The following is a 27,404-nucleotide window of genomic DNA, read 5'->3' as shown; positions in this document are numbered from 1 at the left end:
AACCACAAATTGAGCATATTACAGTACTTCTCTGTAATGTGATTGTAGGGAAAAACATGTCAGATCCAAATGGTATTGTTTTTTTTGCGAACATCTGTTACCTTTCCAGAGAAATATAAGCTCGATTTAAACTAAATTATTTAGAAAAAGATATAATGTAGGCTTTCTGGGGAGAGTGGACTACTTACCAAGTGTTTATGCTATTCCACAAACCAGAATTGTAAAAATGCTGTTTCAAATTTAGCCATGGACCTTGGCCCTTTTAAGAAATGTCACTCATTACTTATTCAACAGAAAAGGTTCAAAGGGCTATTGCACACTTATCTGCTAAACCAAAGAGTGACAAATCTACAACACTCAAGAGTGTTTGTTCGATAAAAGTGTTCTGAAGTATAAACCTGATGAGGAAATAGAAACCCTAGATATACCGTAGATTGTAATCAAGGCCTTCAGGAACTCATACTGCAACCTCAATCATTTTTACAGGGTGTGAGCCATGACTTCAATTTCTCCATTGTGAATAACAGAACAAAACTGGCTCCATTGTACCAAAAACGTTGATTTATGCCTTCTTCAGCATTACTAAGAGAGTATATTTCAGTATCACTAACAGAAACCCTGGCTTTTCTCCTAATACCGTAACCCCAACCACGATCATATACTGTATCTAGCTGGGCACTTTGTACCAGGTTGTATCTTTTTGTATTCCACAATGCGTACTGTACCAATCTCAGAATGAGTACACACTCTTACACAGCATAAAATCTCTGCTACATTATAAACATTCTTAAAAGGATGATTGTCTGTTTTCAGTCGTTTCACTGGTTGTAGTGGCTGGATTAGCCTGATGAAAGAGTTCCTCCAAGCCTTACCACTTGCTGTAACCCATGTCTATTTTCCCTGTCTTGGCTCTGAAACTGCGGTTGTCCAGTCCTCCACGGGAGCTCAAAGGGACAGGTTTTTACTCTTCAGCCCATGTACAGGGCCCACAGTTCTTTTCCAGCGCTCCTTCGCTGTAGTATCGGTTAAAAAAATTCTAGTTATTTCAAACAATGTCTGTCACAGCCTCTGTGACTTTCCTCCATTACGGTGATGGTCTGTCTGCACTTAAGGAAAATATTATTTCAATTTAATTGAGATCTGTGTATTCTCTGTTTTCATCTCATGTCTCCGTGATTTAACTGAGACATCTGAGTTCCAAAAAGTCATTATTATTATTATTATTATTATTATTGTTATTATTAACAACAACAACAACAACAACAACAACAATAATAATTAACACAAGAGCTGAAAGGATTAATTGTGGAGGCTACTGATTATGCAGTGCACAATGCAGTGCACTGAACAGGTGACAGTAAATACTTTTTTTACTTTCTCAAACTTATAGAATTGATTTAATTATTGACTTTTTGACCAGCATGCTTCGATATAGAGGGATTTTAATTAGCTGTTTGGAACATTATAAATCAGAACCACCCAGAAGAACTTGTAATTCTGATTTGTGTCAAAGCACCCAACTGTGGCCAGCTGTGTTGCTGTAATTTTGACTTTTCAGTGAGGTATAGTTATACATTGACAAGTAACATGGTGCATAATATAGTCTTTTTAAGAAGAACCATACTGAGTTATGATGTTTTAAAACAAGCATAGGTCACCATGAATTATGGGGTATCGGAAAATCAACTATGACCGCTTTATGACATTAGAAAGATTTTTAATTTAACTTTGAGTATATAAATCTAACCAAGGCTAACCAAGTGTGAAGAGTGTACCCCCTAACCAATACATAAGAAGCTCCTTTACAGGCTTATAGGATTTAATCATCTTAAATAAACTTCTTCATCTTCAAAAGTAACAAGTTTACAACTGATCCCTTTTCCAGCAGAAACAACGCTTGGTATTCAGAATCAGTCAGGCTACAGAATAAACCATTCAATCAATTTGTGGTGTCAAAGTGGATACAAAAGAAATTTGATCCTTTTGATCCATCCATGTCTTGTTTTCATTTTTATGATTTAATTGTCAGGGTTCAACATTTGCTATATTTTAGGATTGCAAAGCAAATTCATGACGAGATAAGAGGACAGCTGCCAGTGTTTTGGGTCCTTTAAGGGATTTCACAACATCTCAGCATCTCTAAAGACAGAAAACGTACTTGTACCTTAAATAAACTGGAGAAAATAAACTGAGAAACTGTGAAAGGATAAACACAGAGGGAAACACAGTAGGAAAGGTGAGGACTGAATGGGCGGAACAAGATGTGCATCTGGGTTTATAATTTACCAATAGAGCTGGTTGATCATAGGCTCACCTTATGGATTATGACCAAGTTCAAAGGACGGTATGATAACTCATTTGATAGCACGTCAAACAAGACATTTTTCTGTGGTAGTGCTTCTTTGGGTTTTGACCGCAGAATGTCTGTCCATCTTCTGTTAGTCTTGATTGTGGCAGTTGCTGCTGCTGCCCAGTTAACTGAACAGGATGCTGTAGTGTTTTTGGACCAATTTGACAAGAACGCTACCCATCTGACGTACCTGAACTCACTGGCATCATGGGAATACAATACTAACATTACTGAGGAAAATGCAAAAAAGATGGTAAGTAAATCCAAAAACTGAAATACAAAGAGCAGTCAATTTTCTACAGTTTAATGTACAAATCAGAATTTAAGGCTCTGCGGTCATTTATGTAAGTGTTTTTACTTGCAGTATCTACTATATGTATGAATTTCCAAGAACATAAGAAGACAAATGTAAGAAAGGTTACAAACAAGAGCAGGCCATTCAACACATCCAGCCAGATTGCTAGCTAATTTAATTAATTTTACTATTAAAAATTTAATTCAGAAATTAAGTTACTTTTGGTTTTGTAATATTTATGTTTATCAGATTATGAACTAATTACTGCTGGGGTACATCACAGACTGTTTTTTTTTCCCAAAACAAAATACTTTAGTGAAAGTATACTTAATATACTTCATATAATACTTTAGTCAGTGAAAGGTTGACATCTAACTTTGACATCCAGTTTTAATATTTGACTCATTGTGGGTGATCTCTTTCAGTGGATAGTAACAATATCATTTAAAACTGGACTACACCCCCTGAAAGTTTCAAAGACAAAAACCGTAAAAGGTGCTGCTTGGAGTATCTAGAATGTGTAACACAGAGTGCATTTAGACTGAAGAAAAACAAAGTACACTTCATTTTCGTTGTTAGACTAAATGGGAGTATCTTCCCAAAATATATTTTTGTGGGTGTAATCAGTCAAGATTCCCAGTGAGAGGAACACTTTAGATTTATTGGGCCAAGTTAATTCTTAAGGTACTGTATACAGGGTGCTCGCTTCTCTGTGTGGTATTCTGTGAATGCTGTACCTTGACTATTCTTCTACTGACATTTGTCAGTGTGGTGTGAAACAAGGTGACCAGACTGGAGAGATATTTTGTGATTCTTGGGCACTACCTGCTTGCTTGAGTAACAAAGCAGATTAAGTTGAAGAGCCACTCTCAGTTTTAAAATAGGAATGTAAGACTGGTTTGCTTAATCTATGGACATGCAATACATAATTGCACTGAATTTTGAGTGCTGAAACATATTTATATACAGTACATAAAACTTTATTAATATTCGCTTCAACATATTACATCTCCAGATTGTGAGATGTATAGTACATTGTAATTTAACTGTGTGTTGACATCAAGCCAGCAGCCATATCACTCTGCAACTCACAACTGGCAGCCCACTGAAGCTCAGCAGGTGTGAGCCTGGTCAGTACCTGGATGGGAGACCTCCTGGGGAAAACTAAGGTTGCTGCTGAAAGAGGTGTTAGTGGGGCCAGCAGGGGGTTGTCTGTTTGGGTCCTAATGCCCAGTATGGTGACGGGGACACTATACTGTAAACAGGCGCTGTCCTTCAGATGAGACGTAAAACTGAGGTCCTGACTCTCTGTGGTCATTAAAAATCCCAGTGCGTTTCTTGAAAAGAGTAGGGGTGTAACCCTGCTGTCCTGGCCAAATTTCCCATTGGCCTTTACTATACCAATCATGGCCTCCTAATAATCCCCCTCTATGAATTGGCTTCATTACTCTCCTCACCTCCCCACTGATAGCTGATGTGTGGTGAGTGTACTGGTGCACTATGGCTGCCGTCGCATCATCCAGGTGGATGCTGCACATTGGTGGTTGTGGAGGGGAGTCCCCATTACCTGTAAAGCGCTTTGAGTGGAGTGTCCAGAAAAGCACTATATAAGTGTAAGCAATCATTATTATTATTAATGACATTAGATTTGGTTTTCTATTTAAGACATAACATATACAATGTGAAATATAGTACAATAACAAGTAATAGGTTTATTCCATGCTGAAAAAAAGAAGAAAGAAAACACAATGTTTCGGCCTTGGAGCCTTCTCCAAAACGTTGTGTTTTCTTTCTTCTTTTTTTCAGCATGGAGTAAACCTATTACTTGTTCCTTTGCAGCCTACGCATGTTGACACAGCTATCCACCTGAACTACTATAGTACAATAAGGTTTATCAATGTGTTATAATTTCAGTTTAGCCTTGTGTGGATAAGGATACACCATTTTTTTGTAAATTAGGAAAAACCTGCAATTCTGTGGTCATTACACTTCTAAATGGTGCATAACTGTTGCGAATGATAAATACTGTATACTGTATAGCAGACCTTCAGATTGAGGATTAAAACAAAAAACGTATGCTCAGAGACATACAAGAATGCGGGATTTCTTGCTGCTGTGAATAACAGGAACCACAAAATCTGAAGCTGTAGGTACAGTAGTTCTCAGTCTGATCTTTGTAGCAAGGTATTATAACGGAAGTGATGCAACAGCTCCCTCCACTGTCAGCCTTCATGAAGCTGCTGCTTTCAATTCCGAAGTGAAAGCCTGTCCTTTGTGCTTCACTGTCCTCCCTCACGGTGTGTCTTTCTTATCTTCTGTGGCCTGTCAACTTGATTTACTTGTTTCTTATGCTTTTTAAAATTCATTTTAGGTGTTACACTGTAACATACAGGCCACAGGCAAAATATACAGCATACTGCGTAATTGCATAAGTTAAATTTATACACACAGAATAAGTAACATAAGTATCATACAAGTAAAACAGAATACAATGGAATCTTTAACACTTTAACCACTTGATTAAATCAGAGGAAAATATAATTACAACTACATTTAAAATAGCATTTGCTTAAACTGGATTTCCCACCAGCTTTATTGCTATATGCCTCTGAGCAGAGTACCTTACAGCCTGAAGTTGTGTGTTACTGGGACAGACTGGATACAATGATTTCCCAGCATGGGGACTAAATTAGCTAGGCATCACAGGACCTGACTCAGATACAGAAGGCTTGAAAATAATCCATTTTACTGTGTTGTCTTAATTCATGAGGTGTGCAGTATGTCAGTATTTAGTGGAAGTATACTGTACCATATGTACAATATGCACACAAATCTGTCTTGATCTTGCTTGAGTATTTTACATAAGGTGTAGCTTCTCTCCAATAATCGTAAAAACTCAAGTATCTGTGTATCTAAATTCTGATATTTCTGCATTGTACGCAGCTGGTACTGTACAGTAGATTTTCTGTGGCATTGAATCTGCAGGTGACAATTTTGAATTTAGAAGAGATTCAGTTGCTTTTAAAGAGGCAATGAAATGGAAAACCATTATTATAATGCACACCATCCTTAATATTTACAATATTAATAATACCTCTCATTGCAGTACATACTGTATACCTCAGGCTTATGCAAACTGGGCACGGGCATCAAAGTGCTCCAAACCATGGACATTTTCAAGGACTGGTTTAATTCTCTTAAATTTGTCTTTTTCTTTTTCAGAATGAAATGGGAGTTCAGTGGTCAGAATTCTACACCCGAGTATCAGAAGAATCCAGCAAGTTTAATATAGAGCAAATGATCGACAAAAAAATTATTTTGCAGCTACAACTACTTCAAGACAAAGGATCAGGAGTCTTACCAAAAGATAAATTTGACCATGTATGTTAAATTGTGAGCACCCATGTTGAGATTATGAAATGCTGAAATTGATCAGATTAGTCATTTCATTTTTATTTTCTGTAATTAAAGTGTTATCAATTTTTTACTAATATTTCTACACCTGAGGGAATATAATGATGTCTTGACTAAAAATAGAAAAAAAAACATTATATTTCCTTTCTTGACCCCAAAAATGGACTAAGCAGCGCAATGTACCATTCCAACATTGCACTAACCCCCTGAAGCCATGCTGTGCCAAAGAAAGTGAATATGTCAATGTGACAGTGGAGCACACCTCCCACTGCACTCCCTACTCCGCGGCGCGTGGTCTGCTATTTAAGATCCCCACGCGTTCGTGGACGTTGTTCAAGCTTAGAACCCGAGTGCTTGCGAAACAGCTACAGAAGGATTATCCTGTTCTTTAATGACAAATCCCATCTCATATAACGAAGAAGGATCACCCTACCAGACGACTACACATTGGCACACCACTCACTCCCTTACCAAGGATAAGAAACGCTCTGCCAGTGTTCAAGCAGTACCCTTTCAAACCAGACATTATTACACCAACCATTCACTTTCTTTGGCCCTTCTGACTCTGGAACACAAATATTAGAATTACAGTACCAAGTATCAAGAGAAAGATGTGTAAAAGATGTTCTGATCTTGCTTAGCCCTTTGGGCATTATTGACATGTTCATAATGCAAGAGCATTGTAATGAAAGCACATAATCCACACCCCACACCCTCCCAGCTTCTGGCTACTTTAAATAATTACCCGATCTGTTTGTGATCAGACCATGGAATATGGGAGGGTGGAACCTGGTGTACATGGAATGACAATGAATGGTACTGAGTGGTACCTGCAGGATGGTACCTACTGTAGTGAGCCTTTCAATCACCAGGTAGGTGTAGCATGTACTGTACCACCCAGCCCATTCCAATCACCCTGCTTCACACTGATAATGGCCCATTCAATGCTCTGATTCCAAACACATCTGCTGTAATAATTATTCCCTCGCTAATTAGTGAACTACGACCCTCAGTAAACAAATTACTTTTTATAACCAGTCCCATCAGTGCGATTGGCTATTCTGCCACAGTTGAAGTTTACCAGAAAAACCCCTTAGAAGCCAGATATGAACATGAATACAATTTGGCTTGATGTAATGTTTCTTTACTTTTAACCTATTGCTTTGTAACACTGTTTAACAAGAATGTTTTTGTCTTACAGTTGAATAAAGTCCTAAGTGAGATGAGCACCATCTACAGCACTGGAACCGTGTGCAAGGTTGATGACCCTTTCGATTGTGAAACTTTAGAACCAGGTATCATCTTTCAAGGTTTTTACTCACCTGAAAAGAAAACTGTTACACTACTGCTTCGCATTTACCTGTAAACCCATCCTGTGAAACAGAGACGTTTTCTTTGATAATCCTAGCAACAGAAAGGATGTGGAGGTGAAAGAGATGGGGCAGTGGAATATAATTCCACGTCTGGGAATTCGTCATTGGGTTGATGTTTTAAGGGCTGTTTTGTGCCTCTGGTGTAGCCCTGTCATTAAAGCTTGAAGGGTTTCCAAGTCAGTGTTATTTCTGCATAACAGGTGACAGTTAAGGAACTGTGAAAACAGGGGGGTTAAAAGTGTTTTGGAATGAAGGAGCTGTAATGGAGATAACTGTATAACTGCAGTGTATTTGTAATACACAGAAGTTGATAGTTCTGGGTAGCTGGGAAGAGTGGTGAAGGATACATTAACAGTGAATCTTAGAGATGAATGGAAGTAGTTGAGATGATGTAGGAATGGCTGTAGTTGATTATTGTAGCAGATGGCTTAATCATTGATTTACTATTTGTAAACGTCAGGAACAAAGCCTGTAACAGGAGAAGAAGAAGCATTCTTTTACACAGCCATCAAAGATATTTGCATAACTTGGTCCCATTCTGGTACTCATGGCAACTCTGCTCACCTAGCGGTAGAAAAGTTTATTGAACGAAGAAACTTTCAGAATGAGGATCAATTCAGCAAATTGGTCAGGGGTTTGGGGATCAAACACTGCATATTTGTTAAGTGTGTGGTTGAGGGCTATGGTGTTACGGATTCGGTCAGTGAAACCGAAACCAAGTAGTGAACCCACTTGCGGGAGCCGACTGAGACGAGTCGTGATCCTAATACCGTAGCCGAAGGAGAGAGCCGAGAGTCCAAGGGAAGCCAGTGATCCAAACCGAGAGGGAGTAGCCAAAGCCAAACCGTAATCCAAAACCGTAGACGAAGGGGAGAGCCGAGAATCCAAGGGAAGCCAGAGAACCAAACTAGAAGAAAGCAACCGAAGCCGAGCCGTAATCCAATAGACGTAGTAAAAGGGAAAAAACCAAAGTCGGAACCAGAACAGTACAAGGAGGTTGAAGGCGTAGCGCAACTAAGAAGCTCGAAAGGGAAACCAATACTGAGCGAGGAGGTAGGGAAAGACTAATGCTTAAATACCAGATGAGACGGAGGTGTGGTGGTGAACGCGTGCCGTGATAGGTGGACTGATGAACTAAGGCTACGCCTTCTTCTGCCTCTTTCGTTGCCGAGAGGCAGGGATCGTAACATATGGAACCATTGTCATGTGGAATAATGGTTTACAGCAGTGAGATCATGGTGAAAATGAAACATTCTGGATCGTGAAATTGAAAACTGTCTAAAAGCTGGAGCTGGTTGGTACCTGTTATATAAGAAGTAAGTACTTCAGTCATATATTACGCTGCCTCATTAGGCTATCAAGGAAACTACGTTGAGATGTGAGTGGTGGGGCATTTGCATGCCAAGAAACTTGGATGTCTTTTATTTGTTCTTTACCTTTTACTATTTCACTTTCCCTATTTTGATCCTTCTTAGTTCTTATTTAATTCCTTTTGGATCCTGTTTGGCCTGAGGTATCATCTTAACCTTAGTCTATAGACCCTCAAACACAGAAACTGTCAGGATGTTGTAATTTTCCTGTCTGCATATACCTGTAAGTGACTGGGTCTGTCTCTTTTGTAGAGGTTGGTATTATCTAATCTGTGATTTTCTCTTGTACGAATTTATTGTCAATCACTAACAGATCCTGTTTGGTCTGTTTGTCAATGTTTTAGTTTTCTAGACCCAAGAACTTGTTGTTTCTTGCAATAGTCACTATAGTGTCTCGTCCGAGACATTTTAATCCTAGCTCCCTAGGAGTGGATGCTCTCTGTCTGTTTCAGTCCTCTTTTATAGTGAGAGAAGTCAGCTCACCGCAGGTGTTGCTGATTTCTGCGTCACACGCGGATTGCTCACCGACATTTCCTTTGCTTCTGGAGTGAAATAATATTTATAATATAAATAATATGTCTCCAGTGGTAATCACCTCATCTCTCCAGTTAGCTGTGTAACAAGGTGACACAGGTATATGGATCTTTATTCTGCATATATTCTGTATATACAGCATGTACATGTGTGGATACATGTGTAGGAGTTACTATTACAATACAAATACTAACTGTCCCATTTCACTTTCCTTCCTCCCAGGTCTTGAGCACACTATGGCTACAAGCACTGATTACTACGAGCGGCTGCATGTCTGGGAGGGTTGGAGGGTTGCAGTGGGGAAGAAAATGAGACCACTCTACGAAGACTATGTGGACTTGAAAAACGAAGCAGCAAAACTCAACAGTAACTACAGTACCTCCTGTGTTTCAGAATTCTCTGTTTCTCACAGTGACAAAAGCTTCCTAATTACTTTTCTAACGTTTTTTTCTGATCTCACAATCAGCTTATCTTCATCAAGGAGAATGAACAAATACGCTTTGTCCTACGAATTCATTTAAGCTGTTTGGAGTCCTGTGCTACTTTTACATTTACATTACAGTGTTTTTTCAATTGTTTTTTGCGTGAAAACAGATACAACTGGTACTGGAAGGAGTTTAGTGTTCATGGCCTACAAATTTAATAGTGTACTAAATTTTTATTCTTTTCAAATTAAAGACTACAAAGATTATGGGGACTATTGGAGAGGAAATTATGAAGCTACAGATGATGCAGATTACGCTTACACTCGAGACCAGCTTATGGAAGATGTCCGACGCTTATATCGGGAGGTATTAACATAGGACTGACCTTTATCTTCAACTTTTGTACCTCATTTTCATTCACAAATGAAATGAAATGTTGACTTTTTCAGCTTTTTGCTATTTCTGCTTTTTCTACCGTGATCAATACAATTCAAAACAGGGCTCAGGAACACCAATTAGCACTAACTGACCAAGTCAGAGAATCAGAGAATCACACCTAGATTATCTCATTCTCTCTTGTGTGGCACATAATGCAACTGTAAAGCTGTGTCAGAAATTTCAAATTGAGAAACATAATTCACGAGGAATGACAACGCCCCAAAATCGAAGCAAAACGAACTATTGTGGAATGAATATTTGGCTTAACCCGTTTGGCTGAGGGCCGACCTCCTGGCCATAGGACGAGGAGGCCAGGACCCCCCTGCAAGATAACCAAGGGGTAGCTGCAGAGGTGGAGTTGGGATGCAAAAGACGCACGTGAGGGAGAGAGATATCGCATTTGGTATTTACTGTATAGTGTTCGGTGGAGGAAGGACGAAGGGAGTGATTGCTAATCACTGACGGCTGGGAATAATTGAGCGTGGTTGTTGTCATCCATCCCGAACTTTAGTTAAATGAACTCCATTAAGCTGTGATACCAAATTAAAAAATATAGGTAAATCAGACATTTTTTCATTGAAATAAAAGTCCACTAATCATGTAAAACATCAATGTAAAGCATATGTTTTAGTCCACCAACATGCATAGTTACTGTACATACTGCATATTCAATGTATAAACTGTTTTTAATATGGTTTGTGAACATTTTCCTTTGCCACTACTCTTTGAATTCATCTTTTACTAAAACAACCTTACAAAGAAACAGCAAGGCACCCCAGTTGCTACAGTACATACTGTTTAATCTATATCATTTGTATTATTCTATTTTAATGGATACACTTCGAAACTATCTGGTGTTTCAGATAATGCCTTTGTACAAAGAGCTCCATGCTTATGTGAGAGATAAACTACGTGAAGTATATCCAGGACACATCAGCCCAAATGGTGGTCTTCCAGCTCATTTACTGGGTAAGTCTGTGAAAGATACAGTATGTGTCTATGTACATTTTTCGTTTTAAAGCAGTACAATTTACCTTACAGAGGTTTACAGAAGCCTTCTTGTTAACCTCATATCCATGAAATTAAATATTGCAGAGTAATTACAATGTTGCATAGCTTATACCCTAATTACAATATTATTCATTTTTTTATGCACGGATCACAATTATGTTACAACAGGTTTACTGACTGAATAATGAAGATTACATTTAAAATGCAGTTCTCTCCAAGTCCTTTTTATTTAGAATCTGTCTATCTACCTCTGCTGCATCAGGTGATATGTGGGGCAGATTTTGGACAAACCTATACCCTTTATCAATCCCCTATAAAAACAAAGAGGATATTGATGTGACATCTGCCATGGTCAATCAGGTAAGCTGACCTCCATTTGTAAACTAAAGGTGGATTTCATCTTCTTGTCCCTTTACTGGATGTGGTCATCAAAACCATTTGAATGTCCGATAGAAAGAAAAAAATGAGTATGCTTTATAGAGAATAGGCCAAGCCAAAAAGTGAAAATACAATGAATTATGAATCAATGACAGATTTGCATTCCATTCTGAAGTTAGGATGATGTATCCATAACACGTTTCAGCATTCATCAGACAGACACCTCTTTGGAAACTTGATCGCCTGAAATCTTTGCAGTAGATGTGTCTTGAATTTCAAGCTTCTGCTTTCACAGGGCTGGACGGTGCTGAGAATGTTTCGAGAAGCAGAAAAATTCTTTATGTCTGTTGGCCTGTATAAAATGTATGACAATTTCTGGAATGAGTCCATGCTGGAGAAACCTGATGATGGGAGGAAGGTGGTGTGCCACCCAACGGCCTGGGACATGGGCAACGGAAAGGACTTCAGGTAAGGAGTGCACAAGTGAGGTGCCTCAGCCTGAATTGTAGAAGCTCATCATCAGCCCCAGGGGAGCTTCCTAAGTTTTCCAGAAAGAAACAACAAAAACAAAAACTCCAAGGGATTGAGAATTCCCGTGCAAAACATATTAATGGAGTATTTTTATGATGCTCACTACTTGCCATAGCCATTAATAGTATGTATTTTAGAAAAAAAACTAGTATTTATAAACGTATATTTACAACTCCTAAAGTACATTGTTGCCCCGTCGCTTAATTGACATTGCAAAATATAATTTTATATTGACAAATAAAATGCAATTAAATTTCCAAATATTTACTTGCTCACATGTTAATATTGTGCAAGTGGCAGTTTTGCTGAGTCATGCCTTTTTTTAAACTAAATGTATACTGTTATTAAGTGCTGCTTTTATTCATGATCTTTACCACTTTATTAATACGTAAGAATGACTTTATTAGAAATCTTTCAAATGTCTGTGAATCATAAAAAAAATATAATTTGTTGAAATACGCATGCATGTACGTGGGTGGTTTTGTATGTTTTGAAACATATGGCTAATTTGGTTTCAGAGCACATAACAGTTAAGTTAAGCAAACTAAGACTACAGGTCTAATGAAGCTTTTTATTCCTTGCAGAATCAAAATGTGCAGTAAGGTGAACATGGATGACTTCCTGACAGTTCACCATGAGATGGGACACAACCAGTACCAGATGGCATATTCCAATTTATCCTACCTGCTTAGGGATGGTGCCAATGAGGGCTTCCACGAGGCTGTAGGAGAGATCATGTCTCTGTCTGCTGCCACTCCAAGCCACCTGCAAGCCCTGGGCCTTCTGCAACCAGACTTTCAAGAAGACAACGGTAAGGCTGTAGTCATATGCCTTTTCTTTATTTCAGTCAACAGCCTTTCGTTTCTGCACAATCACTATTGCTCTGCTTTTCTCACTGCAGGAATGCAGTGTGCAATGTAACATTCTAAATGTAATAATAATAATTAATAATTCTTACACTTATATAGCGCTTTTCTGGACACACAAAGTACTTTACGGGTAATGGGGACTCCCCTCCACCACCACCAATGTACAGCATCCACCTGGATGATGCAACGGCAGCCATAGTGCACCAGAATGCTCACCACACACCAGCTATTAGTGGGGAGGAGAATAACGAAGCCAATATATAGATGGGAATTATTATTAGGAAGCCATGATTGGTAAGGGCCAATGGGAAAATTGGCTGGGACACCAGGGTAACATCCTTACTTTTTTCAAGAAACGCCCCGGGATTTTTAATGACCACAGAGAGTCAGGACCTTGGTTTTACATCTCATCCGAAGAACTGTACCTTTTTACAGTATAGTGTCCCCGTCACTATACTGGGGCATTAGGACCCACGTAAACCGCAGGGTGAGTGCCCCCTGCTGACCCCACTAACACCTCTTCCAGCAGCAACCTTAGTTTTTCCAGGTACCAGGCTCACACCAGCTGAGCTTCAGTGGGCTGCTTAGCTTCAGTGGGCTGCCAGTTGGGAGTTGCAGGATGATATGGCTGCTGGCTGTGTAGATGTAGAAAGTTTGCATTATCATACACCTGTCAGTGCACCCGGAAATGCGTTGGTCCAACTTCTGTTCCAGAGACAAACATAAACTTCCTGCTGAAACAAGCTCTGACGATTGTGGCTACGCTACCTTTCACTTACATGCTGGAGGAGTGGAGGTGGCAGGTTTTCCAAGGCCAGATCCCGAAGAACGAGTGGATGAAAAGATGGTGGGAAATGAAGTAAGTTTCTCTCCGTCCAGTGTGCAGAGCTAAGGATTCATACTTGGCTCACTGCTTAATTCTGGCTATTTTAAAACCTGTAAGGCTCTTCTATTAAAATAGATATGTCTCCATATGGCCATACCGTAGCTATGGCTGGTCACACAGTGTTGTAGGGTTGCAAGAACGTCACAGCGCAGTTCAGCGAAGATTTTATTACTGTGCACCTATACAGTACATCTAAAAGCTGCTTTTACACTTTTCAACCATCTCTCTCAGTTACCATAAATGTCATGTTTAGAGAAGTATTATTATTTTAGGACCAGTATATATTTAGGCTTAGCCTTTAAGTTCTACAAATTTCCATATGTACAATGGTATTCCTTACACTGCTTTAGGTGTCTCATACATGTTTCCGTTTTCCTGCTTCAGTATGCAAAGAGCAAACTTAGAACGAACCCTATCCCACAGATCAGACCAGATGTATGTGCATGCAGGCAGTGCACATGAGCAGTAGGTGTGATGAGAGAGCAGTACAAAGTACTGAGTGACAGTGAGAATTTAGTCAGCAGTCATTTTATAAATGTATACCTCTCTTGTACTAAATACCAGTTCATTAATATACTGTAATCTACAGATACTGTCAAGATCCTGTCTTGATAAATGTGATCTATTAATTCCAACATACTCTTGTTGCAATATTGAAAAAAGTCTTGTATGGCTTTTAATGCCTTTATCCTCCACACAGTCAAAAAACAGAATGGAATTAGACAATGATTGCAGCTGTGCTAAGCAACTACAGTGTGTATCACCTCTTACAATTGTGAAAAGGATAGGCTGACGCTGTGCTCTTCCATTGATCTTCCTTCATTAACCTGCTTCCTCGTTCGCAGCCGTGTACAGTGAGCAATGAGGGTCATACTATTCATGTTACAGCACATTTCATTCTAATGAACAACAGCAGTCCTGAAGGTGAGCGCCTTTCTTAACAGGAGAGACCTAATTGGTGTGGTCGAGCCTGTGCCCCGAGATGAATCCTACTGTGACCCTCCCGCTCTGTTCCACGTGTCGAATGACTACTCCTTCATCAGGTCAGATTCTCTTCTCGTGGGAGGCTGGAACCACACAAGTGCGGCAAAGGTTAAACAAGCACTTCCTGCTTTACTCCCAGGTGGTGCAGTGCAGCATTCACAACCTCCTAAAAAAACTTGCATTGTTAAAATATTATTGGAAATATTGTTAGTAATGGCATTGTTAGTAGATATTTGGAACAGTGTGAAACATCTCTCTTTGTGCATTTTGCAACTGCCTAAAGCAAATCTATAATTAATAAATATAATATATAATATTTTCCTTAAAATCCATAAACCTGCTCACAGTTTGTGATTATATTTGTTTGTTATTTGCCATATGGCACAATATTTTAGAACAATATGTGTTGTTAGGTATTGTGTATATATTTTATTATTATTTATATATTGAAAATGCAGTACTTTTTAAGAAGAAAGACCCCTTGTCACAGACTATTTTAATTTACAGGTTCTTCCTGTGTGAGATGTTTCTGTCTGTGCAAAACCTTTCATACTTCATTCTCACATCTTACAGTATTTCCCTAACTTATCCTACAGATGATTTCTTAACCAACTTACTCATCTCCACTCTTGTCCCTTTACAATCCTTATGGCAGGTACTTCACAAGAACTATTTACCAGTTCCAGTTCCAGAAAGCTCTGTGTGATGCAAAAGGACACACTGGACCTTTATATAAGTGTGACATAACCAACTCCACAGAGGCAGGTGCAAAACTGAAGTAAGCCATCTTATATTCATTCTCTTTAATGGAGAATAAGCTTGTAACAAATATTCCCTTCTCTTCTAATACTCTTCTATGTATTATTTCACATTACCATTTGTTCGACTCATTTTATTAAATGATTTCCACTTTTTATGCCAAAACATGTTTTTAAGCTTACAGTTGATCCAGGAAGATCTGTATTCTGTGATCCATGAAAACCTTTAACTTTATAGGTTTACAGAAAGGAATAAGTGATATTAATGATGTGGAGCACCCCACAACAAATTAGGATAGGTGAATGTGGTATGTGATGGATTAACTACTACAAAAATTTGTATTGGCTACTCATCTGTAGTTTAGTTTGATTTGTAGATCTATAGCATCTTGGTCTGTGGTTGTAGCAGTAGACAGTTTTTTGACAACACCTTAACATCTGCAAGCAAGATGTTGACTATAGATTCTACCCATTTTTACTACAGGGCAATGCTTGAGTTAGGAAGATCAGAGTCATGGACTAGAGCCCTGGAGAAAGTGGCTCAAACAAACAAGATGGATTCCAAACCCCTGCTGGAGTACTTTGATGAACTATACAGATGGTTACAAAATCAGAATCAACAGAACAACAGGAATATTGGCTGGGACAAAGCATGGGACCCATGTATGTACTGCATGGATGGTCAATATTTGCACTGTCCACCTGTTTCACAACCTCCATCCATTGGTATTAATGCTATTATCAAGTACTGCAGGAAGAATGACTCACAACGGGTTCCAGACATTATAGGATTTACAGTACCTGTAGTTATGGTTTTTCACACTCATACCTGCTATCTTCATGATCACTAACACATCATAAAAAAGAACAAGGTTTACTATCTTAATACTACTAAGCATTTTGTTACTATTATTCTAAGCAGCTGAAAGTTTAGCTATTGTTGTTGAATTCAGTGAATGTTTTTTTTCTGCTGGAACTTAGGTAACAGTTTGTCTTTGGAAGGTACTCATCTATGCTTTTAGCTGTGTGTGAAAAGGAGCTGATAAAAAGCTAAGAATTTATCTAATTATTCAATCAATTATGTTGTGCTCATTTTTGTTTACATACAGATTCAGAGAATGCAATAAAAGTGAGAATCAGCCTGAAGACAGCATTGGGTGATGAAGCAGTAAGTTACTTTCAGTAGCTAAAAGTCACTGTTGTTTCCTCACAAAAGTGGTTACAGTAAATAGAGTTTTAAGTTCTGTGAAGCTAAATAAATTGTTATGTACTAAACGGGATGGCAGCTTCCCGTTATACTGTTCTTTATTATAAAACTGCATTGCATAGTAATTTTAATGATGAATAATACCGAAAACGTCTCTATGTAAAATGTCCTCTGGCGACTTGCCGGACTTGAATTGCTCTCGCCTTTAGACTACAGGCTATCACTACAGCTGAAGCAGAAACCACATTCATAAGCTGCCCAAACCACAGATGCTCCCCAGGAAACATTACATAATGCAAACTTCTGCACAATTATAAAAACAGATGCAATTCTCATGACAATATGAGCTCCCATTAGCTTGTGATTGAGATAGGATCTTAACAAATGTTGCCGAAATAGCATTTTAGTTCAGATTCAGAGAAAAAATGTATCATTGAATAATACATCTCCATCACTTACACTGGCTTTAGCTGTAAAGTTATCTTTTGCATTTGCTCTTTCTTATTTCTCCAGTTTACATTTAGTCAAGAAAGTTCTAGAAAACAGAGTTCTTGTAGACACATTTGGTTCTTATTCTTTTTAATGTTTGGCAAACCAGTTTTCACTTCACTTTGCATTACCTATTTCACATGCCTTTTTTTAGTTTCAACTAAAACATCACTGCTATCTACACTTCTTTTCTGCATAAATCCTTTCCGATAGAAAGGTTTTTATTTTTAGCACCAACAATAGCATTGCACTGAAATTGTTTTCAGCATTATTACATAGTGTACTAGAATTCATATAGTGTTTAAAAGAATTAGTATCAGAGCTTTATGCTAAATTGTGATAAAGATACTGTAAGTCTCCCCTTCCTGGCACTTATTTCATACCATTTCTAAATGCAAATTTATTTACAGTACTCGTGGAATGAAAATGAAATGTATCTCTTCAAAGCAACAATGGCTTTTGCCATGCGTCAGTATTACCTGCAAAAGGGGCAGGCACTCAACTTTGTGTAAGTGTTTTCTTTTAATCCATGTACATTAAGAATAATTGCTTGCATTTGTACAGTATACCCTACACTATTTACTTTTCATTGCTCGCACACAAACGCATTTATACGTATAACATCTAAATATGTGCACCTAGGTCGGAAAATGTCTACACATACAACGAAAAGCCAAGAGTCTCCTTCTACTTTATTGTCACTGCTCCTGACAATAATTCAACAATAATTCCCAAAGGAGATGTGGAGGCTGCAGTACGGTAGGTTGTCGGAATGCTTTTTGTGACTGTAAGTTAGAAAAGAGTGGAGACATTTAACTCAGTCATATAATCAATCAAGACATGTGACTAGGCCACCCTATCAATAAATTACCATGCGGATGTTCCTCATTTGTTTTCATTCCCAATCCTGTATATTGTATTGATTACAGACATTAGGGAGGAGGTCAAATTCCTAATTTTCCTTTAAATATGTATAAATGCTTGCTGGCTGCCCACAACTCTGCAAATATATTGTCTAGTGCCCCTCCCTCCACTCCAAATGCACCCTTGCAGCAGCACCCTGGTTCATTCCTTGTGAAGGAGAGGGGTTGTGACAGTCCTGGTCTCAGCCAGCATGTCATTTCCACAGTCTGGCAAGTTAATGACAAAGTATTAAGTATGCTATCCCTTTATATTGATTGGCTCATTTTGTCGGGATTGGAATTTGACTACTGAAATGTACTTCGTTTCATTGTGATAACGTGCAGTGAAACCTTGTGTCAAAGTGCAAGTCATTTGAACTGCTACATACAGTGAACCACCATTTCTGAACTGGAGTAGTTTATGCCTATTGTAGGAAGTTTATGCCTAGGTGTTAGGGATAACGTCATAAATTTCATAAACTTTTAAATAAAATGTAATGTGAAAAAATTGACACTTCTTTGCAGGCTGTCCAGGAACCGCATCAATAGTGTGTTTCTACTAGATGACAAAACTCTAGAGTTTGAGGGTCTCCCAGCAACATTACCACCACCTCAAGAGCAGCCTGTGACTGTGTGGCTTGTTGTGTTTGGGGTGATCATGGGTGTGATTGTGGTTGCTGCAGTATACCTGATTATATCTGGATTCCTGAACAGGAAGAGGTATGTGTAGGAGAACTTTTTTTGATCATTGATAGCAATGGGACAAATTCTTAATGAGCTGCAACAGAATAGTGAAAGGATAATATGAATGTTTTTTAATGTATTCCGAATACCTGCCACTTAAAGTGGATTGTAAAAGCACAATCCAAAATATTTTATAAATTAAGACATTAAAACCATGGTTATAGCTGCAAAAATGTGTATACTATAAGAATTGGAAACACTTTCTAAAATGGGCACAGATTACCAAATTCATATCCCATATGGTACACCTGTGCTATTCAGTCATTTTTTACAATATATTAGCAATACATTGTACAACATGGCCATGTACCATAAAAAGGAAATACTCCTAAAAGTGTAAGACTTGTGTTGGTTGCTACAGTTGTACAGTATGTTATGGGAGAAGCTGCTTTGTTTGACTTTTGACTGGCTAACACTTTTGTTACAGGCAGTTAAACTAAAAAGTACAAATTAAACAATAGGCTTTCATTTTATATAGATGTATACAGTATAGATGACAATCCAAATATGCTTAAAATGTTTGTGATCCCACACTGCTATCGCATATTCAGGCAGCATGAAAAGATACAAAATCAAAAGTTACAGTAGTTCACAAGGATTAAAAATGCTGTCATTGCAAAATGTAAGTTACCCAACCAGTTGGACTTTCCTTCCAGTATTGCAGGAGCTGCAGATTCAGCCCTTTCAGTATAGGGATGCAGAACCAGGGAATGAAAGCAGACACAGAGCAGATAACAGCAAGCTGTTTTGCTCATTTCTGCTTAAACAGGGTGGAAAGTCAAAAGGGGAGCTGTTGCACTTCCTACTGTACATGTAAAATATTGTTTTTTTGCTTTCATTGTTGTGTGTGTGTGCAGAAAATCGAAGATCCACAAAGAAAGAGAGGCACCAGAAAACCCCTACGAAACTGTCAATCAGACCAATGGAGTGACAAATGTAGCGTATTCTGACGAAGATAATCAAACGGGATTGTAAATCTCTACCTTTTCAAAATCAACAGATTGCAGAGTATCCGAGTACAGCAATTGCACCTACTGTACAAAGCAGTTTAACACAAGTTTTTAATATCAAAGTACAGTATGTACAGGTAGTTCAGGCAAATGGGTATAGAAAAATAACATTGATTTTAAAATGGATGAAAGCCATACTTAACTTATAGCATCTAAAGACTTCAATAAACAACATAAAGTCTTAAATTAAAGGAACATGGTTGCTTTGTTCAGTTTTAAAGAAATATTGTAGGTCTGGTATAAACTTTAGATCTGATATTTTGAAAGCTACTAAGATTAAAATAATACAATTTAATGCAATATGGAATACATCAGACCACACAGTTTTAATAGAATTAAGTTTTATAAAGCATAGTTCCTTCAACCATTCACTGTCACTAATGAACACAGACAAGTGTACAGTAGTTCCTAGCTGATGTCTGAGGGGAAACTTGGAGAGGTGGATTAACTCCCATGGAATTTTTTGATTAAAAAGAAGAAAGACTGGTCCTCCGTGTTTCTGGATTCCACCCGCATTACTTCAAGTGCTGTTTCCTTTATGAACCACCCAGGGAAGTTGGCGGACTCAAAACGGCGACAATTGTCTCTACTCGCTTTCATGTAAAACACGAAGGGCCAGGTGTCTTTGTTCCCACAGGAAATTTGCTGCAGGTTTTCTTTATTGCAGCTCTGAAAGCACATTTAATCATAAACACATGCGAGTGCACATACAATACACAATTCTTACTGTTTCTAAAGAAAGTCGTTGGACGAAGAGATTGATTTTGATTGATTTCTTTCTGCTAATTTATGTCATTATTTTATTTACATGCATGTCTTTCATGGCCATTAAATGCCATGTCAAAAGTCATTTCGTTCTAAGAAGATGAAGTAAATCATCAAGGAAACACGCATATATTTCTCTCGATAGCAAGCAAATTTGAATTTTAAAACGTAATGAAGCTGCTATCGAAACCATTGTTAGTTTTCATCAAAAATGCTGACATCGCAATGAGAATTAGAAAATGAATGTACTTACATCAATGTTAAGAGTCACCTTGCCTCTGATCTTACTGCATTTCAGAAAGCAGTTACTATTGGTGAAATTTAGGACAACTGGTGTTCCACGGAAATCTCCATCAACATTGTCAACTTTGTAGTAATAGATGGTCATATTCGCTGAAATATATAATTGGTACATTATAAAACAAATTACTTTTTATTTACCATATAACATTCTTCTTTTTAACAAGAGTGTATAAACTGGAATTAGGATAAGCAGCCACAATTATTTTTATATTTTACTAATACCTAATCAAGTTTTTGCTTTGTTGGCCCACCTATGCTAAATATACTGTTTAACAAGGTCAATGTCTTAATAAGAAGAATGTACCAATTATATTTTCAGAGGAAAATTAAGAGGTTTACGGATATTATTTTTTTATATTTTTCAAAGATTTACTGTACAGCACATTATTTACATAAAACACAGTATCACCCTTGATGGTTCTACAGAAATAAAATAACATTAAGCTCTTCAGTCAGCTTTTACTGGAGTTTAAATATGATGAAGGTCAGCAGAAGTAAGCTGGGACACAGGCTTTGGAAAATCAGATCTTATTTTCTCCATGGCAGAAAAGGAATCATGTGTATTGAGAATAAATGCAAAACAAAAACTATAAAAATGAAAAAGACTAAACCTAGGCCTCTAAGGTGTGAGTTATAGAACTAATGTCATAAGCAGCTGAAAGGGCACAATTTAGAGTGAGTTGGCTGGTGTAATGAAGAGAGAAACCAACATATGGTTACACTGCATTTTAGTATGAATTATGGCACGTGTTTGTTTTTCTGACTGTCAGATTAGCTTTACCTTATATATTTTTAACTTTCTGCAGTAATATCCGATTAATACATGCCTTGTATGTATTAACAGTTATATAACGCTGTAATCCGTTTAGTAATTTGCTAATGTAACAGGGCCTGTTACAGTGCCATAACCTTGTGGAGCTGGCAACCCTGGTAGGTCACATGACAGTGGTATTTGTTCATCTGCCCCTGTGCTGTGAAGCTTTGAGGGAGATAAGTAAGAGACAGCAGACCAACAGCAAATCTTAAAACTTAGCATTTAACTAGTGTTTGAGTAAGATGGTGTAATGTGACTACAAGTGTTAGCTTTTCTTCAGTGTTACCCAACATATAATGTACTGTAACACAAGCCTTGGGCAGTCAGAATGCCTTTAATACCTACTACTTTCCACCTGATGGAAACACAAATGGAGCTGTGATAGGACTATAACACTGTATATAACACTTAAACAGAGTAGGATTAGGAAACATGTTATTGAAAATAAAAGCTACAGTCTGGATATTTTACCCCTCATCCTATGTCTCAATGGGGAGCATCTTTTTAGACCCATTAATTATAGGATTCGTGAATAATGTTTTTCTTTTCCTTGGTCCCGGGTGATTTTGAAAAGTAATGTACTTTTAATGTAAAAGTAGCTTTACAGGGAGAGGGTAAAATTCACATCCCATTGTGTGAATCATGTTACATTTGCTCTTGTTAGGATGAGTGGTAAGATATCTGCAGGGAAAACAGTGTTTTAAATTGGGGCCTGCTATTATCAACAGATGCTGTTGTCCATTAGGTGCATGTCTGTAAGTGTTTTACGCTTGATTTAAATGGTGAATTAATCACAAAGGTTGCTGCCTTGCAGCTCTGGGGCCCTGGGTTCCATTCGATGTGGAGTTTGTATTTTTTTTGTGTTCATGTGGGTTTCCTTCTGGTGATCTGGTTTCCTCCCACAGTCCAAAAACATTCTGCCAGGTTAATTGTTTTTGGGCAAATCGGCCTTGTGTCACGATTGTAATCCCTCTGTCTTAAGGGCGCTCTGGCTCTTTCACATTTTAGTTGATTTTGCGCACCTGCTCCCTGTTCCAGCCTCCCTACAAAACCCAGACGCTCACTCTGTTCCAGGCTCTGCATTGGAACACAGACGCCCGGAGGCCCGCCTACCACCGAGTCGCCCTACATCCGCGGCTCGGGGGGTATTCGCCTCCTATTGGCGTCCTGAACCAGCCAAGTCCAGGACTTGGAGCGCCTGGTCCTGTTCCCCCTTTTTCTCCCTGACCCTTCGCCCGATCCCACTCCGGCTTTTAACTTTGTCTGTCTACGACCCCTCGCCGGATCCTGTTCTGGCTTTTAACTTTGTCTTGTTCTTCTTGGATGGATCACTTGGCTCTGGACTTTTGCTTGCACTGGATTTTCCCTTCTGACTCCCTTTTGGACTGTTTGCCTGGACCATGCCCCCCCGAGCAACTTTGTCATACCCCCCTGTTTCGTCTACCAGCCCAGTTCCTTGTCTCCTCCCCATGTGTGCTCACTCCCTTCCGGATTGTGCTGTCCGCATAGGGTCCTGAAAGAAGCATCTTAAAACCCTGGGCCTGTCAGTGCCTGCTTGCCTGTGTCTGTGTGTGCCCTGGATGGGACACCAGTCCATCAACACAGACATGCTTGCCAGGAGAGGCTGCAGCTTCCCTGCAACCCTGAATTGGATGCAGAGCTTAGAAAATGGATGGATTTATTAAACACAAGATTGCAGTATCATTCACATTAAATGTTTATGAGGAATATCAACATCCACGAATCGGATGCTTTGTGAATGCTTGTTTTAAGTATAATATGTTTTGGATTAACGTGCTTGATTAAGCCTTGTGGTAGGGCAAAGAGGCTTGAACCCCATTCAGAGAGAGGATGTAACCAAGAGGGAGCTGCAAGATGGAGGAGGGATGCATCCCAAAAAATGCAAAAAAAGTTGGTTTAATGAAGTAGGTAATGTCAGACATCATTATGATTTAGAACTGCTGAGTAAAATTAGATTATTTTCATTATTCCTCTTGAACATCAGATAAGAACTTGTATTCAGTATGTTTTAAAGTAGAAAATTGTACACTTCCTTGCTTTTATATATGTTGGTGTTGACTTCATTCTCCACTGAAGTGCAGCGCTAACCTGGGTGATGCACTGCAGATATTATGGATTAATAATTTAACCTTTAATAAATATAACAATAGTGTATCTCATGTTCTGTATTTATCATGCCAATGTTGTTCTAATTTAATAAAATCTGAAGGCTTTCAATTTGATATGATATCAAAATGAGTGCAGTGCAGTGTATGTATTATTTTGATGTAACTGAAACAGATTAGTTTGAAATTTAAAACAAGAACATCTTTACCAACCTGCTTTTGTCCTTGATAATGGTTTGCACATTGGAAATGAGGAGTGGTGCTGAACGTAATTATCTTGCCACAGACTTTGAATGAAAATATTGTCCTGTACTTTCTCCTGAAATAAATTACAGGTGCCTCTGGAGACTAGGAAATGAGAAAATACAGCACAACAACAACAAAAACAGATATTACTCATGATTCTAAATTCACAAGGAGAAACACAATCATTGTAGTAAGAGTAAGTATTTTGCAATGAAGCACAACATTGCAACTCAGGAGGAAGTTTCGGTTTTTGTGCCTTTTTTAATAAAACAAAAAGAAAAACTGCAAGAACGCCTTTTACTTACCGAGGGTGAAACTGGTAGAATTCGATACCACCAGGACATCACTCAGGCTGCACTTGGCATTTCTGCAGTCTTTACAGGAAACTTCTGGGTGCTTGTCGCAGCACCTCCCCACTACCACAGAGATGTTGGTTTCCCTCATAGAGACCAGCAGCAGGTCCTCGTTCCCATCACCTGTCTTGTTGTGAACTGTACTGCTGCTGTTGCCCCCAGCCAGCTGCTCTCTGTCCTCAACACTGCCAGGCCCTCCCTGCTCTTCAGTTTCATTTTCTGGCACCATCTCAAAGGTGACCGTCATGAACCCCTTCTCTTTAAAGAATGGACTTCCTCCACCCACATTCTGTGGGCCAGGCGGACATGATTGATGCACAGTCTGAGGGTGATGGAATAAGTGATTACTGTACATATTGTAACATTGTGTACATTGTGTAATTGTAATATTGTGACATTAATGGGGACACACATCACCATAATCCCATCCCTGCCAGCATAACACCTTAGCTTTTCCCACGTTTTAAATGGTCTGTCTTTCATCACTAAAATTGTCTCTTCAACTCAAACCTTTACTCTTTTAACTCAACTCTTTGCTACTTGTCTTCAAAAAAGCACCAGATCTTCACTGTCAACCAGCAACTCTTCTCATCACTAACTGTTCTGGCTAATCTTGTTTGACTGGGGCTGCCTCTCTGTGCCCCTGACACAGCAGCAGTTAGTTTATGGTTATCTCTCTCATCTCTGAGAACACATGTCTGTCTGCTGATGGCAAAGTCAGGGATTACTGAGGACTCAATCTGTGCCATTGAGACTCCTCCCTCTCTCAGCTGTGGGGAGAAGATACCCTGCTACCTTGCCTGCTGATGCCCCAGATGATACCCTCATTCCTAAAGATACTAAAATCTCCAGTCAGCCTTGGGTCAACAATTAAAATATACATTATATAGGGATACTGTGTAGTGTAGCATAATGTAGAGGGAAAGTACCCTAATGCGTGGGTTGTGAGTTCAAGTTCTGGCTGCAGATGCTACTATTGTAACAGTGTGAAGTACAGTACTTTTCTCCAGTCCTCCCAGCCGTGTAAATGTGAACTACTGTAGCATTCTTGGGGGTAGACTCTGCAATGGACCAAGATAGGGAGCTTGATGCTCACAGTTTTCTTAACACAACAGAAACCAGGAAGAGCTTTGATCCTACAATAATTATCTACATATAATGCATAGGGTTTGTCTGCAACTATATGTGTGCATGTTTTGCCATCCTCAAAATATATACATTTATTTCTCTTATGAAATAAAAAAAAACTGAAGAGAAACTAACATTTCCATCTATATTCTTAATTTGGTGGTGGTAGCAGAACATGTACACTATTTTCGGGATTTGAATTTTTCTAAAATGTAAACTAGCAGTTTTTTTGCAGGTGTAAAATGAACTGTATACGATACCATTGTGGGAATAACAATCAACTAATTTCCGTTGACCTTTCTTCCCCCAGTAACTTTTGCAAATTCCTTCTCAATCTGCAAAGGTCGTGAATCTCTAAAGACAACCACTTACCAACAGAGGCAATTGTTTGCAGAGTAGTTCTGCAAAAGCTTCAGGTGTCACATCCTCCAGATTTACCCCATTGATCTGGGTAAGTTTATCACCTTTCCTTTCAAATGAGAGGAAAGTCTCATTTTAAGCTCAGTAAGCTCTGCTTTTTTTCCAACCAAAAGCAGTATACATTAGCATAACAGAATTGTACAGATTGTCTGAATTTAAATTTAACTATAAATGTAGTTCTTTGCAACATTTAGATTAAGATCTAACATTTCATTTAGATTAAGACTTAGAAAAATTATAGGTCATGAATGTCTTCAAAAAACTACAAATTTATTGAATTTACAGAAATGTGGCTATTTTTGTGCTATTGCCATAGCACAATAAAGTTAATAATGCAGCACTGTAACCAGTACTAAGGAAATGTTTGACATCATGTTTATCAGATTAAAAGCAACCGTTAAAAAACATTATTAAAACTAACTTATTTTATATCAATGCTATATAATCTAACATGGTGATTTGAATGCCAAGAACAATTCTTCCAAATCAAATCAATTAAAAAAAATAATAATGAATTAAAGAAATAAACTTCAGAAGAAAAACTGAATATTTTAAATCTTTCTAGTTGTACATTTGATTAATTTGTTAAAGACAAAGATCCTTAGTAAAATAACTGACAGACATCTCTCCCTTTACCTTAAAATGAAGCGACTGCTCTTTGCACTTTGGTATTTTACCATCTTTTCCACTTCATAATAATGCTTGCCCCCTTCCAGTTTGTGAAGAATAGAAACTCCCCCATTTAAAGGATTATCCTGGAAAAATAAGAAACGTGACACAAAAGAATCATTAAAAACAAAAACAGTTATATTTGATATTAAAGAAATGGGCTCTAAATAAAATGAAACCCTTATATTAATATCAATAGGTACCGTTTCAATGATATAACAGAAAGTATACCTCAGTGCAAAATCACATTTTATATGCCATCTCATTTTAACTTTCATTTTTTGACTCTCTGAATCCTTTCACTTTATATCCACCCTGTTAATGTCTTAACTTAACATATATGCTTTTAAAGCTAAAATCAAACCTGAAGAATACATTTCTGGTTGTTTAGATCAGAATAAACTATACTGTACCTTTTCCATGTTGTTAACTGACTGTTAATCCTGGCAGTGATTTACAGGTATTTCACAAGCTAAACTCCATTTATAGCTCCGTTCAAATTAGCATACAAATGCTGAATTTGTGCCCTTCTTGTTTTTGTCAAAAGCAGAAGTTCAACACACAATTAAGGGAAAAGAGGAAATTATAATTTCTCAGTTGTCATGCCTTAAC

General features: G+C 38.2%; 2 protein-coding genes across 3 annotated transcripts; one reads left to right on the top strand and one right to left on the bottom strand.

Moving 5' to 3' along the window:
* The first annotated feature begins 2,378 nt into the window (after positions 1-2,378).
* ace2 (angiotensin converting enzyme 2) lies at positions 2,379-20,159 on the top strand. The gene is made up of 18 exons (XM_088914310.1): positions 2,379-2,603; positions 5,868-6,026; positions 7,261-7,354; positions 9,559-9,702; positions 10,015-10,127; positions 11,063-11,168; positions 11,473-11,570; positions 11,884-12,056; positions 12,704-12,930; positions 13,703-13,847; positions 14,819-14,917; positions 15,514-15,636; positions 16,101-16,279; positions 16,726-16,784; positions 17,723-17,820; positions 17,955-18,071; positions 18,740-18,934; positions 19,816-20,159. Exons 1-18 carry the CDS (start codon positions 2,421-2,423, stop codon positions 19,931-19,933), a joined length of 2,430 nt encoding a protein of 809 aa, XP_088770436.1. The 5' UTR covers positions 2,379-2,420; the 3' UTR covers positions 19,934-20,159.
* On the bottom strand, positions 20,002-27,363 carry LOC148835869 (uncharacterized). 2 transcript variants are annotated; one of them, XM_088914316.1, is made up of 7 exons: positions 27,206-27,363; positions 26,760-26,878; positions 26,076-26,172; positions 24,528-24,897; positions 24,190-24,324; positions 20,987-21,126; positions 20,002-20,637 (listed from the first exon to the last, which is right to left on the bottom strand). In XM_088914316.1, exons 1-7 carry the CDS (start codon positions 27,212-27,214, stop codon positions 20,413-20,415), a joined length of 1,095 nt encoding a protein of 364 aa, XP_088770442.1. In that variant the 5' UTR covers positions 27,215-27,363; the 3' UTR covers positions 20,002-20,412. The 2 variants fall into 2 exon arrangements, with proteins under 2 accessions (XP_088770442.1, XP_088770441.1); XM_088914315.1 differs by having other exon boundaries at positions 26,760-27,363.
* Between the last annotated feature and the right edge of the window lie 41 nt (positions 27,364-27,404).

This window comes from Atractosteus spatula, chromosome 4, assembly GCF_055471065.1.
Source record: "Atractosteus spatula isolate fAtrSpa1 chromosome 4, fAtrSpa1.hap1, whole genome shotgun sequence".
Lineage (NCBI taxonomy): Eukaryota > Metazoa > Chordata > Actinopteri > Semionotiformes > Lepisosteidae > Atractosteus > Atractosteus spatula.
This window is presented reverse-complemented; position numbering and strand designations above follow the sequence as displayed.